Source organism: Sphaeramia orbicularis, unplaced genomic scaffold, assembly GCF_902148855.1.
Source record: "Sphaeramia orbicularis unplaced genomic scaffold, fSphaOr1.1, whole genome shotgun sequence".
NCBI classification, from domain to species: Eukaryota; Metazoa; Chordata; class Actinopteri; order Kurtiformes; family Apogonidae; genus Sphaeramia; species Sphaeramia orbicularis.
Genome location: NW_021941480.1, coordinates 874 through 18,914, shown reverse-complemented (window position 1 = coordinate 18,914; position 18,041 = coordinate 874). Strand labels below are relative to the sequence as shown.

General features: G+C 41.0%; 1 protein-coding gene across 1 annotated transcript; it reads left to right on the top strand.

Annotated features, from left to right (window-relative positions):
• The first annotated feature begins 1,075 nt into the window (after positions 1-1,075).
• Positions 1,076-17,818, top strand: LOC115415941 (uncharacterized). The gene is made up of 6 exons (XM_030129624.1): positions 1,076-1,102; positions 1,694-2,488; positions 2,705-2,783; positions 3,845-3,938; positions 4,598-4,654; positions 17,345-17,818. The coding sequence occupies exons 2-6, from the start codon at positions 1,756-1,758 to the stop codon at positions 17,816-17,818; spliced, it is 1,437 nt and encodes a 478-aa protein (XP_029985484.1). The 5' UTR covers positions 1,076-1,102; positions 1,694-1,755.
• The last annotated feature ends 223 nt before the right edge of the window (positions 17,819-18,041 follow it).

Here is an 18,041-nt window from a genome sequence, read left to right as displayed (position 1 = left end):
TCTCATTTTAGTCCTGGTGGCCCTGATTCCACATACGAGGAAAAGTTTTTCCACACAACGTCTGATAAGCTCACATCTGGGTATATGTTTTGGGATTCAGAGTGTTGTGCTTTGTCTGTGTCTCTGACTGATAACCAACGTTTTTTCTACAGGCTCGATGACACATCGCACATTGCACTTTCCAAACCACGTGGTATGGATTGGAAACACGTGGGCTCATGGATGAAAAAGGCCTTGTGGGTGTCTGATTGGCATGCCACTGCTGACCCCACCGTCATGTTCTCCCCCCGGCTGGGGGGATTCAGGCAGAGCATAACATCAGTGTTTCACTGTCAGAAAACTGTACAGTTAGTAGATGATGAAACACTCATATGTCTGTCTACATCTCCCACAGATCCCCCTCCCGCCTCTGTGCCACCCGAACTGGCTGATATCCCACCTGATGTCTGGGCTGCGGGTCCTCATGATGTGGGTCTTGTCCGAAACTGCCCACCAGTCATCGTCACCCCGCGATCTGATTACAGGCCATGTCAGAAACAGTATCCTCTGAAGCAGGAAGCAATCGATGGCATAACTCCTGTGTTCGAAGCTTATTTGAATGCAGGAATTATAGTCCCATGTCCTGATTCACCGGTCAGGACCCCAATTTTTCCTTTGAAAAAGGCGCGGACCCCCCCTGTCCCAGACACATGGCGGTTCATTCAAGACCTGCAGGCAGTAAACAGCCGTGGTGCCACGTGTGCCCACGGTTCCAAATCCACACACAATTTTGTCACAAATTCCGCCATCTGCATCTCACTTTTCTGTTATTGACCTTTCGAACGTGTTCACATCTATTCCCGTGCATGCAGATAGCCAATATTGGTTCGCGTTTCAGTTCAAAAACAAAATGTACACATGGACACGCATGCCTCAGGGGTATTGTGAGGCCCCAACCATTTACAATTCCATTTTGGCTGAGTTGCTGTCCCACCTTGACCTCCCACCAGGTGTTGCTCTTTTGCAGTATGTTGATGACCTTCTCCTTTGTTGTCCTTCTTCACAGGCTTGTGTCGAGGCCACAAGGTCGTTGCTGCTTCACCTGGGGGAGGAGGGTAATAAGGTCAGTGCCAAAAAGCTCCAGTTTTGTAAACAACAGGTTGTGTTTCTGGGGCACCTGATCTCTCAGACTCAGAGGCTCATTAATCCTAAACGGATTCAAGCCATTCAGGACATTGCTAGGCCGGTCACAAAAAAGCAGATGATGTCATTTTTAGGTATGACTGGTTATTGCAGGGCGTTCATTCCTGATTACTCTGAGCTTGAGCATCCTCTGTCATCATGTATTCATGGTAAGGGCCTGAATGCACATGATAAAGTTGTTTGGACGCCTGAGGCTGAACAGACGTTCACGTCTCTCAAAATGGCCTTGTGTTCTGCCCCTGCTTTGGCCCTCCCTGACCCGGCCAAACCATTCACACAGACTGTGGATGAAAAACGTGGGTTTATGTCTTCTGTTTTGTTACAGGCTCACAGTGACAGATTATGCCCGGTGGCGTATTTCTCCACTAAACTTGACTCTGTGGCTGCGGGTCTTCCTTTTGCCTCCGTGCTGTCGCTGCATGTGAAAAGGCTGTGGCTGCATCATGTGACATTGTTGGGTATAACCCTTTGACTGTGTTGGTTCCACATTCTGTCTCTGTCATTCTTTTAGAGCAGAAGACCTCACACCTGTCTTCGGCCCGGTGGCACAGATATACCACCGTTCAGCTGGACATGCCAAATGTCACTGTGAAGCGCTGTACGACGCTTAACCCCGCCACACTACTTCCGACCGCTGAGGATGGAGAACCTCATTGTCGTGAGGCCGCGTTGGAGCAGACATGTTCCCCTCGCCCTGACATCTCTGATGTGCCCTTGTCAAACCCTGACTTTGTTTTCTTCACAGATGGTTCTTCTTTTAAGGACGTGTCTGGCACGAACAGGGTTGGTTTTGCGGTGTGCACGTCCGTCGACACGGTCTCCTCAGGCCCCTTGCCCTCACATTATTCAGCACAGGCGGCTGAGCTCGTCGCTTTGACGGAGGCCTGTAAGTTGGCTGAGGGCCAGTCTGTCACTATCTTTACTGATTCCAGGTATGCCTTTAGTGTGGTGCATGACTTTGGGGCCCTGTGGAAGCACCGTAAATTCTTGAAGTCTGACGGTAAGCCGATTCTGAATGCATCTCTTGTGGCACATCTGTTGGATGCTGTTCTTCTCCCTTCTGCTATTGCAGTTGTGAAGTGTCAGGCGCACCAGAAGGATGACGCTGACGTCACACAGGGGAACTCCCGAGCAGACGCAGCTGCCAGGGCTGCTGCGTCCTTGGAGGCCGCCTCCTCCTTCTTGTCTCAGCAGTCAGAGGGGGCCCCTCCCGCGTCGCTGTCTGACACACAGTCCTTCGAAACTCCTGATGAAAGGCGTGTTTGGGCCTCGTGTGGTTGTGCGCTGGATTCTTCTTCTGTGTGGCGTGCTGCTGATGGGCGACCTTGTCTGCCCAAACATTTCTTCCCCTGGTTTGCTAAGTTGACACATGGTGTAGATCATGTGTCTAAGGGAGGAATGTTAGATGCTATAGCACGGCATTGGTTCACAAAGGGGTTTACAGTGGTTGCAGAGAAATTTTGCAAGAAATGTGTTATCTGTGCTGCTCATAACACCACAAAGTCTTTCCCTTGTCGCTCAGCAGGTCACGAACAACCACATCTCCCGTTTGATCACCATATGATGGACTTTGTGGAGCTGTTTCCAGCTGAGGGTAAAAAGTATTGTCTGGTGATGGTAGACATGTGGTCCAAATGGGTTGAATGTTTTCCTGCAAAACATGCAGACAGCTCTACAGTGGCTAAGGCTTTGTTAACTGAAATTTTGCCTCATTGGGGGATCCTAAAAAGGATCTCATCAGACAGTGGTACTCACTTTGTGAACACAGCACTAACTGAGTTAGGGAAAATGCTAGGTTTTGATCTCAAAACGCAATGTGCATACCATCCACAATCCGGGGGGGGGGGGGCTGTTGAAAGGGAAGATAGCACCCTAAAATCAAAACTGGCTAAATGCTGTGAGGAAACAGGCCTTAACTGGGTCAAGGCCCTACCTCTGGTTCTCATGCAAATGAGAATGAGATGTAGGACTCGAAGTGGGTTAAGTCCGTTTGAGATTATGTTTGGGAGACCCCTATATACAGGTCTCCAGGCCCCCCAACCAAGCACCGGGATGACATCATTGTTAGAGCATGACATGTTGTCTTATTGTAGGAAACTCTCCTCTGAACTATCTCAAGTACAGGTACTGGTGAAATCAGCATTACCGATTCCTGCAGACGGGCCGCTCCATCCGCTGCAGCCTGGGGATTGGATCCTGGTTCGGGACTTCAGACGAAAGCACTGGAAACAGCGCAGGTGACGAGGACCTTTCCAGGTGCTCCTGACGACTCACACAGCGGTCAAGGTTGCTGAACGTGCCACGTGGATCCACGCGACCCACTGTTAGCGGTTTCTGGGAGAACCGCCGACTGCTGCAACCGAGGACGGGCCGGAGCATCGATCGACAGCGTAGACTGGATGACTGACGGAGTTGGACACAGCTGCATCACGCACACACACACACACACACACAAGACTCACTGGTTGAAACCTAGCGGTGGTAACGACCCCAGTGACGTCTCATATACACTTATCCTTTGCCTGGTCACTGGCGAGTGACTGAAGACCCCCTGCCCCACACATACACTGATTTGACGACGATGGAGGTGATCAAAGGGTCAGCTGTCATCTGCATCACTCTCCTGTGCCTGTACATGTGGTACATGGCCACATTCTGTCAGGTATCTGATCCTTCACCACCGCATCACATTCCTGTCGCGCCCTGGTCTGTCAGAGGACAGCCATCGTCAGAAGAGCCTCGGAGACGTCACGGCCGTGACCTCCACCTCATTGATCACCACGAGTATAGCGATAACACATGGTGGCGAGTGACACGTGATCTGACACGACGTGTCACTAATCTGTGTGCTATGTGTGCAGTTTGAAGCCACACAGCTCACATGAAAATACTCTGTTCGCTCCTTATCCTCTCTCGATCAATCACACGCTGTTGACAATGATAAATTGGACAGTGGGTGATTGGCCGTCTGTCACAGAGTACCCCTGGCTGGGGTGGAAACCCAACATGATCTTCAGAAACCCCAGAAAATTTCTCTAGAGACACTAATACTACTATGGTACAGAAAAATGTTGTTTTTCGGCTCAGAGATCTGTCTAATCCTTTTTTTCATTCCACAGTTGTGCTTCCATTCCCCAGTCACAGCACACACGTTATAATTTGGGACACACATCTGTGTGTAACATTACTCTCAAGGTAGCATGTGGGTTAGGAAATTGTGAAAACAGGACTGATAAATACACTTTTCCAACGACAGGGACACTTTTTCCTTCTCCATTTATAGTCGTTTATAATCTCACTGCATTATTAGGTAAATCCCCACTGACACATTATGATGCTAAGACTAATGTTACTACCACATATAATGCCGTACTAGCTCTAACTCCTTCTGATTATGGGTATGGCTGTCCCACAGATATGGTGTGGACGTGTGGGCAACACTCTTATCTGTATCTCCCAGCACAATGGGCAGGTACATGTCACCTCTCTTATTTGGTTCCAGCTATCTCCAAATTGACCAAATTGTGGGTCATCAGTTTAACGGTAAATTTCCACGACAGGTTGCACTGTATATTCATAAATCAGTAAAATGTATGGTCTTAACAGAGATGACATTAAAAATAGGTGAAACGATGGAATGTGTGACTGTAGAGATTCACAATGAAAAGAAGAAAAATGTAATTCTAAGCTGTGTATATCGATTACCTAGTTCAAGTATTGAACTTTTCAGTGAATGGATGGAGAAACAATTTTCTCCTGTAAAAGAAACTAAACTAAACTAAAAAGTATAGCTGACTTCTTGGACATAATGGACAGTATGTCCCTTTATCCATCAATAACTAAACCAAACAGAATAACATCACACAGTGCCACAATTCTGGACAATATATACACTAACATCATGGGAAATCAAACCACCCGTGGCCTGCTTATATGTGACATCACTGATCACTTCCCTGTTTTCACTCTGTTTGACTGTGACATAAAGAAAAGGAAAGAAGACATGAAAATTATCTGTAAACCAATAAGAACTGAAGAAACGATCAATGCCTTTAACAACAGTCTAATGCTCCAGGATTGGAGTACAGTCTACAGGGAATCAGACGTGGAGAGTGCATATGGTAATTTCTTCGATGTATTTATTTCTCTGTATAACACACACTGCCCTGCCAAAGAACTCTGCATAAAGAAAAAGAAAATAAAAACACCCATGGCTTATTAAAGAAATAATAAATGCTTGTAAAAAGAAAAATAATCTCTATAAATCATTCATTAAGTTAAAAACTAAAGAAGCAGAGCAAAGATATAAGACTTACTGAAATAAATTAACAAACATAATCAGAACTACCAAAAAGCAATATTATAATAAATTATTATATGAAAGTAAGAATAATATAAAAGGAACTTGGGATTTATTGAACAACTTAATTAAACGAGGACCTACTAAAGCAGCACATTCTGACTACTTTATTGATAAAAATAGTGTAAATCACAGCACGAATAACATAGTCAACCGTTTTAATAGTTTTTTGGTAAATGTGTGCCTGGAGTTGGCTGCAGATATTCCCAACCAAGGTGATGACCAGTGTAATGAAACCATTAAAAGGAATCCATATTCAATTTTTCTGTGTGCAACAAATGAGCAGGAGGTGATGAACACTGTTCTAAAGTGCAAAAGTAAGCTATCCACTGACTGTCATGATATTGACTTGATTGTTAAGAGTCATAAATAACTTTGCAAAACCTCTAACCCATATCTGTAACTTATCATTCCATTCAGGTCATTTCCCAAATAAAATGAAAATAGCAAAAGTCATTCCACTGCACAAAAATGAGAGTAAACACAGCTACACAATGTACAAATTTTCCAGGTCATATGAAATCTGGAGTTTGTAGACGTTCGTGGAGGGGGCATGTCTACGATGTCCAGATTTTGTACAAACCCATCGTTTTTAAGAATCTTTGTGACCTAGATATTAGCGCTCTTTCCTTGGAAATGACAATATCCGGTCTCAGAAAATGAAAAAGACAGGTATTTTTGGTCCATTTTCCATTTCTGTCAGGTAATAACTTTCTTTTTTGTTACTAGAAAGAGAAAACGAACATCAAAGAAGTAACAACTAGAAGCACTCGGAGAGCGCAGACCTCCGCCAAGGCTGATCAGTGCCCCCCCCACCCCCGATCACCACCAAAATTTAATCATTTCTTCCTTATCCCATTTCCAACAAACCCTGAAAATTTCATCCAAATCTGTCCATAACTTTTTGTGTTATGTTGCACACTAACAGACAGACAAACAAACAAACAAACAAACCCTGGCAAAAACATAACCTCCTTGGCGGAGGTAATAAATGAACAGCATTATGGTTCTTTGTAGCAACGACACCAGCGCCACCACCTGGAGCTCCTACAGTATAGAGGGTCTGCACATACATCACTTCCCCCCAGGCCACGCCCCTCTCAGTCAGACTGAGTGTCTTAAACCAACCTGCTCAACATGACGGAGTATAGCAGTAAACACAGCCAGAGAAAAGGAACACGGGAAATCTGAAATTAAATGAAGGACAACTAGACTGGACATGGATCTGTACGAGCTACCAAAGAACAAGTGGTCCATGAACACTGACATGTGGACACAAATGGAGGATCCAGACCTGATCCAGGGTGGAGGGGATCAGCGCTATTTGGACCTGAAACAAATATACATAGTTTCATCAGGACTGACAACCAGGGTCCAAAACTAGGGCCCAGAAGCAGCTGATCCAAAGGCTCCAAAACTAGGGCCCAGAACCAGCTGATCCAAAGGCTCCAAAACTAGGGCCCAGAACCAGCTGATCCAAAGGCTTAAAAACTAGGGCCCAGAACCAGCTAATCCAAAGGGTCCAAAACTAGGGCCCAGAAGCAGCTGATCCAAAGGGTCCAAAACTAGGGCCCAGAACCAGCTAATCCAAAGGGTCCAAAACTAGGGCCCAGAACCAGCTGATCCAAAGGTCATTTCCAGTCGAGTGTGGACTGACCCCAGTGAATATATGCATGATCTACTGGGACTGAGCAGATTTACTGAGTCTAGTTCAGATCCAGTCCTTTATCCAACACAGATACTACTGCTGTGGACCAGTAGGGCACCACTGGATTCTGGGAAATTAGCAGATTTACACCACCTGTTTTTAAATTGCGACATTATTCTTGTAATATTATGGTTTTATTGTTGGAATATGACGACTTTAATCTCATAAACAAATGACATTTTTCTGAGTTCTTTTTGTAACTACAACTTTATTCTCATAACATTGTGATTCTTTTTGTATTCGACTTTATTCTCATAAAATTACAGGTTTTATATCGATGTTTTATGACTTTATACTCGTAGTCACAAGTGTTTTTCTTTTCTTCTGTGGTCCTAATACTCCGTCATAGCTTTATTCTCCAGTTCCCCCGTCTTTGTAAAACTAGGTTGGCCTCAGTTTCAGTTAGTTTACTAATCATGTAGGAGCACAAGGTTCACAATCACAAAATGAAGACAAAAACCAGGAAAGATCTGATCATGAAACCAAGAGCTGCACTAAGAAGGAACGTTAGCCAAAACAATAGGTCATTTAAGGTGTAATTTTACCCAAAAATAAACAGGATCCACAGATCTAGGTTTGGTTTCCTGGATTTGTGGATCCATCTCCTTCTCTTTTCTTTGTCTTTGGATGTCTGGAAAACGATAGCTCCCACTGCTTTTAAGAACCTGTTCATACAATCAATCACACAACAGCTCTTTCCCCATTTTTAATTAAACATTGTTCTTCAGTTTAGACAGGATTGAAGCCAACGCTGTCACTCATCTCCCTCTCTCTGCCACTCAGTGGGTGGAACTGCGGTGACTTCCGCTAGCGCTGACGTCACGTGCAGACCCTCTGTTGTTTGCCACAGAAGTTCAAGCCTTCAGGTAGTGAGTACTCCACTTTACATTTCAGTCAGGAGCTTTGATGTCACTTTTTTCTAACTTCAATCAAGTCACAATCCACCAAATCATCTCATAATGAAGTCCAGTTCAAAGATTGTTGTGTCTGGTGCAGCATTAACCGACAGTATGTGAACCAAGGGAAGCTGGGAGCAGCCGGACTGGGAAGCCACACAACAGAAGAGGTGAGGTGGGAGCTTTGCCACACAGTCACTTGTTTGACATTAACTTTTGATTTATATGAATAATGCATCTCTTCTTCAGTACAAACTGCTTCTGTATCTGAGCCATCAGAAACAAGTGACCGCTGCCAAGGTCCATCCAGGCTTTAAGTTAACGGTGAGCACAAACCCAAAAATTTTTTTTTTTTGTTTTTGTGTTTTTTTTTTTACACTTTTATAAAAATTTTAGTTTTAAAAAACAAGAACATGAAATTGAGATCTAGGTATGGCGATTATAACATCAAACATGCATACAACATCAAATGCTTTTATTAACTAGTACTGTCACTGTTTGTAAAGTCTGTCCATTTTCTCCAGCGCCTTTTTCAGGGCTCCTCCTGGAGCCGCAGGGTAAAAGTCAGCTGTTCCATCAGTCAAATGTTTTCTGTGATAGAAATAAAAAAGCCTGTTGCGGGTGGCTCTTTCTGTAGCCAACATTTTGTTGTGACTCTTTTAGCTGATGTCAACAAAATCTTTAGGAGATAAACATTGTCTGAATCCAGTTTGTCTGGGAAGCAACCAAGATACCGTACAGTAAAATGTAGTATGTGTAGTAAATGTAGTAAAACCTAATGCTCATTTCCCTTTTCCCTATCTCCTGAATCTGCGCAAACTTTCATTTGAGTGTGCAGGACGTTTGTCCTGGCCTGTTATATATTAGACTTATGTAGAATAAGTCTGGTGATGATTTTTTTGTATGAAATTTATGGTGTGGTGGCAAGGATTAGTGGAAACGCTAGTAGTAGATGCTCATGCAGGATCTGGCAACCCCTAGCCTGGGGAGAGGAGGAGAGGATACCACGCTCTCCAGTATTTTGAATGTGATTGCAGTACCAGTTTTGGCCACAATCCTACATACTGCAGCTTTAACATTATCTGTCACGGTCTTCCTTGGGAGTGGGAATCGAGTGGGGAGTCATTTTATGTTATGCCTTATTTTACCCCTAGACTAGGGCATAACACTGTTCTGATTTGATGAAATGTTTGTTTATAACAGTGAGTTTTTAAAAGTCGCTCGAAGGTGGATAAAGAGGAATGTGGTGCTTTCCCATCTGTCTGCGAGGAGAAGCTCATGCTGATGAACTGAAGGAAACGTCAAACAGATGAACAACTTCTCTGCGGTTTCACATTGACTGAGCTGCTGCCACAGCTTCACGGAGGACAAAAGTACAATCCCTGGCTTTTATTCGGGTTAAAATAACAAGCCTGTAATTCACAGAAACTGCTTTTCTTTAATTGTGTCATATCTGTTGGTGATACGATTTAATGCCCAACTTTTTACACAGCACTGTAGCAGATTATTTAGTTGGATCAGCAGTTACCCTGTTTCAGACTGTATCGTGAAATGGTTTTTAATTATTAGCTCGCTGCTTTAAGAATAACTTATACACAATTTTGCTAAAATGACATTCATTCCTGAATATAAATGAGATGAAATTGTGGCCTTCATTGCCCATCATAATGTTTTCATTCATTCATTTCCTGAACCTGCTTTATCCTCACTAGGGTCGCTGGAGTCTATCCCAGCTACACAGGGGCGAAGGCGGGGTTCACCCTGGACAAGTGTCCAGTTCATCTCAGGGCTGAACATATAGAGACAATCAATCACTGTCACATTCACACCTGTGGGCAATTTAGATTAACCAGTTCACCTATCGGCGCATGTCTTTGGATGGTGGGAGGAAGCCCGAGTACCTGGAGAGAACCCACGCAGACACGGGGAGAACAGGTAAACTCCACACAGAAAGGTCCCACCCCCCCATCGACGGTGTTGGAATGGAACCCAGGACCTTCTGTCTGTGAGGCACCAGTGCTAACCACTGCACCACCGAGTCGCCCATCATAATGTTTTGTTCATGTTAAATCTGTTATTGTCTGCCATATTTTTGTTAAGTCCTCTGAAGATGTTATTTTCTCTCCTCCATTTGCTTGTTAATTTATTTCTCTGAATATCCACTGCACATATATTCATGAAACCTGGATGAAGCGTAGAGCGTCGGCCATGGATGAACCCAGTAGTTTCTGGAGCAGACATGTACAAATGGGATACTACTTTTTTTTTTTTTTCCTCATTGCAAGATTTTGATTGAATTAAATGACTTTCTGCAGAGGTATGCCCTACTTTTTTGTTTTTCACATTGTTTACATCTATTGTATATTTATTGTATACTTAATTTGGAATCAATGAGCCTGGTGCTTGTGGATCAAATATTTGCCACCAGATACCACTGATTTAATTATTGCCTTTGGAAGTTTTTTTTGAAATAGTAAACTAATTATTATGTTGGAGTTCAGTCTCATGTTAAACTTCAAAATATGGAAATGAACAATCATACCATTAGATTTAAGTGTCAAAACATGAATTCAAACCCAATCAGATGTTTGTTTTAAAAAGATGCAATAATATTTCTAATTTGGATTTAAATCTAATGCTGTTTATTGTAATGTACATAAAAGCCTGAATTATTTAGTTCAAGGCTGTTGTAAATTTGTTTTTCCATTATTTTTTTTATACTGAAAATGTTGAGTTGATGTTGTGACTCCTTTGAGCCAGCAATGAGAGCTTAAGGCCCTCTTAAACCGTTATTGTAGCCACAAAGAAGCGCCGCACTGGTCATAAACTTGGATCAAAGCCCAAACTAATATGAAATATTCAGTTACAGTCATGTAAAAGGTAGGTTTATTCCAGTGGCATTAGGTTTGGTGTAGGGTTAGTAGTTGATTGTTGACCTCAAAATGAAAGACACTTTTGTATATATATTTTTTAAATTTTTATTTCTTAATTTTTTTCATTTTTCTCCTTTTTTTCATACTTTACTTACAAAATACCATATACACATAGGCCAGAACATGGCATGGAGAAAAAAAAACAATGCTCAAGGTGAGGCAGGAAGAAATTAAATACAATTACATAAATAGGTAAGTAAATTAAATACAATAAAAGTAAAGGAATAAACAAAAAGAAAATAAAAATAAATTACAACTTAAACTCTTCACATAAGGCTTTAGTCTTCACAGCTTTAGGGTTAGTGCAAAAGTTAAGTGTGTCTAGATAGGATTTCAGATAAGATTTAAAAACCACAGAGCTGGGTTTCTGATTGGCAGACTTGCTTGTATGTATATGAAATTTAGCTAATAAGGAAATGAGATTAAGAATAAACGATTTCTGAACAGGCAAATCGGTCATAAAGAAACCAAATAAAATATCTTCAATTTTGAAGTTAAAAGAAATATCCAGCTTTCTATTAAAAAAAAAAAAAAAGATTGATATCGCACCAAAAAGTTGAAGAAAAGGCACATTCCCAAAACAAATGAGTTAATGTTTGATCTGAATTATGACAAAATGAGTAAAAAGGGTCAACACTGATCGTCTACTTAATCAGAGCTGAATTAGTTGGATAACACCTATGGAACAGTTTTAAAAACACCTCTGTCACTTTATTGGAAATGAAACACTTCCTTGGTAATAACCATACCTTTTCCCATTTCACATCAGAATATAAATGACTCCAAAAAAAGATGGAAGCTGGTTTACAAATCGTATCCCTTTGAATCACTTCTCTAATGCATTTATTATTAGTTTTTTAACTCAAGAATGGATGTAAATTTCCTGTGTATAATTCTGATTGTGCAATTTGAGGGCTAATGGTTGTTGAAGGACTAATAGTAGAAGATAGCAAAGGTTTGAAACCTGAAGGGATAGTATGAAACACAACTGCATATTCTCTAGGGAGTACCGGAGTTTTATATTCCACCCAAAATTCACTGTCAGTAAATAAGTGACCTTCCCTGTTAAACAAGTGACAGACAAGCAGTGTTCAGTAATCAACCCAGTTCTTTAAAAACAACGACTTACGTTTGAAACATATATTCCGGTTATTCCATATACAGGGTGTCCCATAAGTCTCCATACATAGGAGACATAATCCATTCCATGGTTCTAACATGTATTTCTTTCTAGTTCTTCTTTCTAGTTCTTCAGCAGTGGAGGACACGCATTGAAATGTGTTCCTGACAAAATGGCAGTCATATAGAGCATATTGTAGAAATCAAAATGGTTTATGTCAAGAAACGTTTTTTTTCCCCAAGTATGGAGACTTATGGGACACCCTGTATAACATTTGTGAGGGGAAAAAATTATGGAGGACCAACATAAAAGTAAGTGTTGATGACAACGAGAAAGTTTCTTTGGTCTAAATCCGGTAATTCCTCCCGTTTGCAAAGACATGAATTTGCACGTCCCCTTGCTTCTGATTGGCTAGAAAGGGTCTTCCGCGATTGGCTACTTCAATCTTTATTTATTTTTATTTATTTATTATTTATTTATTATTATTCACTTATTTTAATTATTACTATCTTTGTTTGACTTGATTTGAGGCGTTTACTCATTTCAAGGCAGGCTGTCAATAGTTTTTTTTTTTTTTTTTTTTTTTTTTTTTTAGAACGTTCTTTTAGAACGCATTTTGGGGGTGGGAGGGGTGAGGCGTGACGTAATTTGTATAAGGGTTAAATACAGTGTCGAGCTGACTATGGGTGGGGCAGCACGTTGGTTCAGTGGTCTAAGCTCATGTCTCGCGAAGCGAATGTTGTGGGTACGAGTCCAGGTGGGAACCCCTATGGTCAGACGTACTGGCATTAGCTGTGGAATGGGCAAAGCTGCGCTGCGTCACCTGGTCGGCATGGTGCTCAGGGTGCGAGCGGAAGGGCGTGGGGCCAACGGACTTATCGAGGGGGTGGTTGGGTGATAAGCTCCGCCTGCGTCTGGAAGAACGTAATCATCCCTGGTCCAGTGCTGTGCTGGCCGGGTGGCAAGGCGTGGCCGGTGAGAGGCGAGGTGGTGGGTGCGTGCCAGTACGTCCCCAGGGGCATACGTCGAAGGGGGCGGGGCCAATGGGTTCTGTTGAGGTTGGCTGGTAGGAAGACAGAACTCATCCGCCCCTGGAGGCGTGTCGACTCCAAGTAGGGGTTGTGCGTGCGTGAGTGCCTGCGTGCGTGGGTGGGTGAGCATGGGTGAGGGTCGCTGCGCTGGCGTGCTGTCCTTTTGGGTGTGCGTCAAAATTACGTCATCCACATTCTAGAATACAAATAGAGAATGCTTTTTTTTTTTTTTTTGTGCTGTACAGACTTAATAGGGGTGAATGGATGAATGCATGGGAGGTATGGGAGGGTGTATGTTTAAACCTAATAAATTATATTATATTAAATTTATAATTATATTAAATTTGTGATTATATTAAATTTATAAATATATTAAATTTATAATTATATTATTAAATTTATAATTATATTAAATTTGTAATTATATTAAATTTATAATATAAAATTCATAATTATATTACATTATAATTACATTATATTAAATTTATAATTACATTATATTAATTTATAATTACATTATATTAAATTATAATTATATTAAATAATTCTTTTCTATCTTTTTCCTTTTTTTAAATAGACATATTAAAATATCAGGACACATCTACAGCTTGTAGAACTTGACATTTTGTTATTTGACATATTGACATAAATGCCAAGTTGTCAATAATTTTTAGGGTAAATATCAAGCAGTATTTCTTGTAAGTTTAAGTTTTGATTAATTGTGCAGCTGTAGTTTTAGCCTTCCTGGATGCACCGCCACAGGGATTCCCATATTCAGTCATTTGTCCATGTTTTGTAGAGGGATCCTCTGTTTGTTTTCTTCATGGAGCGGGCCCTGCTTATGTGACCGTTACTGTGTGTGTGTGTACCCATGGAAAAGCTGCTGAAGACGGCCTGACCCAACTCTGCTTTTTTCACTCCAACTGTGAGTTTATTAACTTCTATTAGGAACAGGACTTAGTATTCAGTTCCAGTGAATTAGTTTTAGAAAAGAGTGATTTGGTCTTCTGTTAACGGACGGGTTTTCCCGTCAGTTGAACCTCCGGAAGGAAGGAAACAGAAACAAATGGAAACACACTGAAAAAAGGGCAAAGGGAGGGGGCTTCACTTTTCAAATATGTACTTGGCATATACAGCACAGTTTAATTCATAACATATACAACAGTTTAATTGTGTTCTTCCTCCTAACATATGTGGGTCAGGTTGACTTCTGAAACACTCCTGCTTTAGGAGGAAAAGCTCAGCTGCACTCGGACAGTTTTTCGCTGGGACTCAGAATAATGCTGCTTTGGACCACTCTGTACAAGGTAAGGATGAATGTAATCTTATGCAACGTTATTCAGAATGACTTTATGCACTGTTTTCACAGAGCCAAGCTGTTCTATGCTATTAGCACGAGCAACATGAATCTGTCAGTGTCAATGCTAAGGTTAGCTTAAGCTACCACTTACGTTAGCTACACGACTGTTGGCGAGTAGTGTTTTATATGCGGTCATATTTATTGAAATGTACACACAGCACAGCGTATGTTTTGTGTCGACTCAGTCTAAAGTGTGTGCTTTCAAGAGGGCTGTTGACAACTGAGCTTAGTTTTAGTGGGGCGAGGCAGTTGGAAAGCGTGCAGAGGAGAGCTAACATGATGGTTGTGGGTTAAACCATCCTTCTGTACATTTACATTACGGCTCAAATGGCCTTAGGGGTCAAAGGAGTGGCCATTTTTGGACAGACAGCGAGTGCATATGAGGCACCGACGTGCAATTAAAAGAATGGCATCCGATCGCTCCCCAGGACCAGATGGTTTAACTACTAATTTTTTAAAACACTTTTGGGAAGATTTAAAACTAATGCTGCTCCAAGCTATTAATGAATTTATTAACAAAAAAGAACTAATGGAAACAATGAAACAAGGTGTAATTAAACTAATACGAAAACCTGGAAAAGACAAGAAGATTTTAAGCAATTTAAGACCTATTACACTATTAAACACCGATTACAAGATTCTGACAACAGTTTTGGCAACAAGATTAAAACAGGTTTATCTAAGTTCATTGCCCAACACAATCTGGCTTTCTCAAAAGTAGATCTATACATAACAACATCCGCCTGGTTCTGGATCTTATTGAATATAATCACTTAATTGAGGAGGATGCTCTTATATTATTTTTAGACTTCCATAAAGCTTTTGGTTTTGGAGATAAATTCATTGATATAATAACAATGCTATATACAGGTATCAACAGTTGTGTTTTCTCTTCAGAAAGGCACATGTCCTAGATTTAATGTGGAACGGGGAATTAGACAAGGATGCAGCATCTCACCTCTTCTATTCATTACAGTCACAGAATTATTAACTATAGCTGTTACAAATTCAAATATTGAAGGACTATATATTAATAATAACAAATTGATTATAAGTCAGCTAGCTGATGATACGACCATATTCCTAAAAAATAAAGAACAAATACCATTAGTTTAGAAATAATAGAGACATTTTCCCAAGCATCTGGTCTAAGATTGAATCTGAGTAAATGTGAACTTATGAGTATTCATAATTGCCCTGACTCCTCAATATGTAATATACTAGTAAAGACAGATGTAAAATATCTAGGTATTTGGATTTCTAAAGACTCTGACACTAGTATTAAAAAGAATATTCGGAACAATATTGATAAATGCAGAAGAACATTAAACAATTGGCTACAAAGAGATTTAACATTATTTGGTAGAACAATGTTAACTAAATTTGAATCACTCTCTAGATTAATTTATCCTGCATATTCTTTAGCCATTTCTCAAAGACAAATTAAGGAGATTAATAGAAAAACTTCAATTTTATTTGTTAAAATAAACATCACTACATCAAAAAGAAGGATTTGTTGAAAGACTATAAGGATGGTGGACTTAAGGCAATTGATTTTGAAATTATGAATGGAGTGTTAAAAGTTAAATAGCTCCAGTCTTTTTTAAAGAATGGAAAGGACATATGGTTTTCACTCCCCTCATTTATATTCAATAAAATGGGTGGTATTCAATTTTTACTAAAATGTGATTTTGAAATTACAAAATTGCCCATTAAACTATCCACTTTTCATCAACGGGTGTTGTTACAATGGAAAATGGTCTTCAAACACAATTTCAGTCCTCATAATGTTCCTTTATGGAATAACAGAGTCATACTGAGTAGGAGGAAGTCTATTTTTATGGAAAACTGGATGGAGAAAGATATATGGTCTATTGTACATTTAATGGACAATTATGGTCAATTTTTTGAACTGAAAGAATTTATTAATAAATATAATGTTGAATGCTCCATGGCAGATTATAAAAAGGTAATTCAAAACATCCCAAGTGCCCTTATTCAGCTAGTGAAGAATAGCTTGTCGACCATAACAACCCCCAGATTGCCCAAATTAAAATCGGGTGTGTAGATTTTTTGAATAACAAATATAATAATAAATTTATTAGAGAACACCTTGTTGACTCTATATACCCGGGAAAAACTAGGAACACTCTCTTCCTCCAAAATAACAGCAAATATGATAGATCAATGATAAGAACAAAATTTTTTAAAATTTCCACTTCCTCCAAAATATAAGGAGATACATTTCAAAACTATTAATAACATATATCCATCAAATGAATTCATTAAAAAAAGATTCAAATTTGAAGTAGAAAATTGTCAAATGTGTGATAAAAATGTGGAAACAACAGAACATCTATTTATGCTTGTGAAATTGTCCAAAATATATGGAGATGTGTTCATGATCTGCTGTCCTCTAGTTCTATAGAAATGGACTTCTTCTCTTATAATGACATTCAGACGGGTGTAATCCTCAAAAATAAAAAGATGACTTTTTGATGAATAACATAATTATAGTAACAAAATATTACAACATAAATGCAGATGTGTTAAAACTTCCCCCTCATGGTCTGCACTTAAAATGAACTCCTTTGTTTAAAAAGTGTTTGAAAACAATTGATAATGCCCAAGCTAAGAAACTGTACACACTAATAGAAAATCTTCAACTGTGCTGAACCCCTTGTACCTTTTTTTTTTTTTTTTTTTTTTTTTTTTTTAAATCTAATTATCTTCTGTGGAAGATTTCGTGTGCAGGGCCGAAGAGGCGTTCACCAAACACTCCGGCTTGGACCGCCCTTCCCCCTGGGAGACAGCACAGGAGAGACTGCTTTGCCAGACCATGATGGACGGCTTCTGAAGGACATTGGGACTGTCATACGCTCCCACTATGTGGGCATGGCGCACAACTGTCGTCTGGAAGAGCTGGTGCGACACGCACAACATGCCCAAGATGTTGTCAGGCAGAGACAGAAAGACAAAGATGACAAACAATCTAAATCTCTCTCCTCTGCTTTGACTCTGCTTGCCATGCCGCGTAACGACAGAGAACGGCGTGGATGGGGGAAGGAACCGGGAAACAGCCGTGGCCCGCCTGCTGCCGGAAGAAGGGTTGGTCCACCGTCACGTGAGGGGGCGTGTCACTTCTGTGGCCAACAAGGACATTGGAAGCGGGACTGCCCACAGAGGAAGAGGAGACAGCCACGAGGAGGGAACAGGGGCGGGGACTGACTCGCGGCTTTGAGGGGCGGACCTCCAGACTCGGATTCCACGCCCACTACCGGGTCTGCAGCTCTGCCTCAGGGAGGAGGAGGTGACACACACACACATACAATGATAGCAGATACACACACACACACACACACACACACACACACACACACACACATACAATGATGGCAGACACACACACACACACACACACACATACGCTCAGCTAACTACTGACTCCTTT

What these genes read in the sequence shown, in the direction of transcription:
- LOC115415941 (XM_030129624.1), top strand. Translation starts at nt 1,756, where the DNA reads ATGCCAAATGTCACTGTGAAGCGCTGTACGACGCTTAACCCCGCCACA. An exon ending in GGATTCTTCTTCTGTGTGGC is followed by an intron (nt 2,489 to 2,704) that starts GTGCTGCTGATG and finishes CTTGTCGCTCAG; the next exon opens with CAGGTCACGAACAACCACAT. An exon ending in TCTCCCAGCACAATGGGCAG is followed by an intron (nt 4,655 to 17,344) that starts GTACATGTCACC and finishes TTTCGTGTGCAG; the next exon opens with GGCCGAAGAGGCGTTCACCA.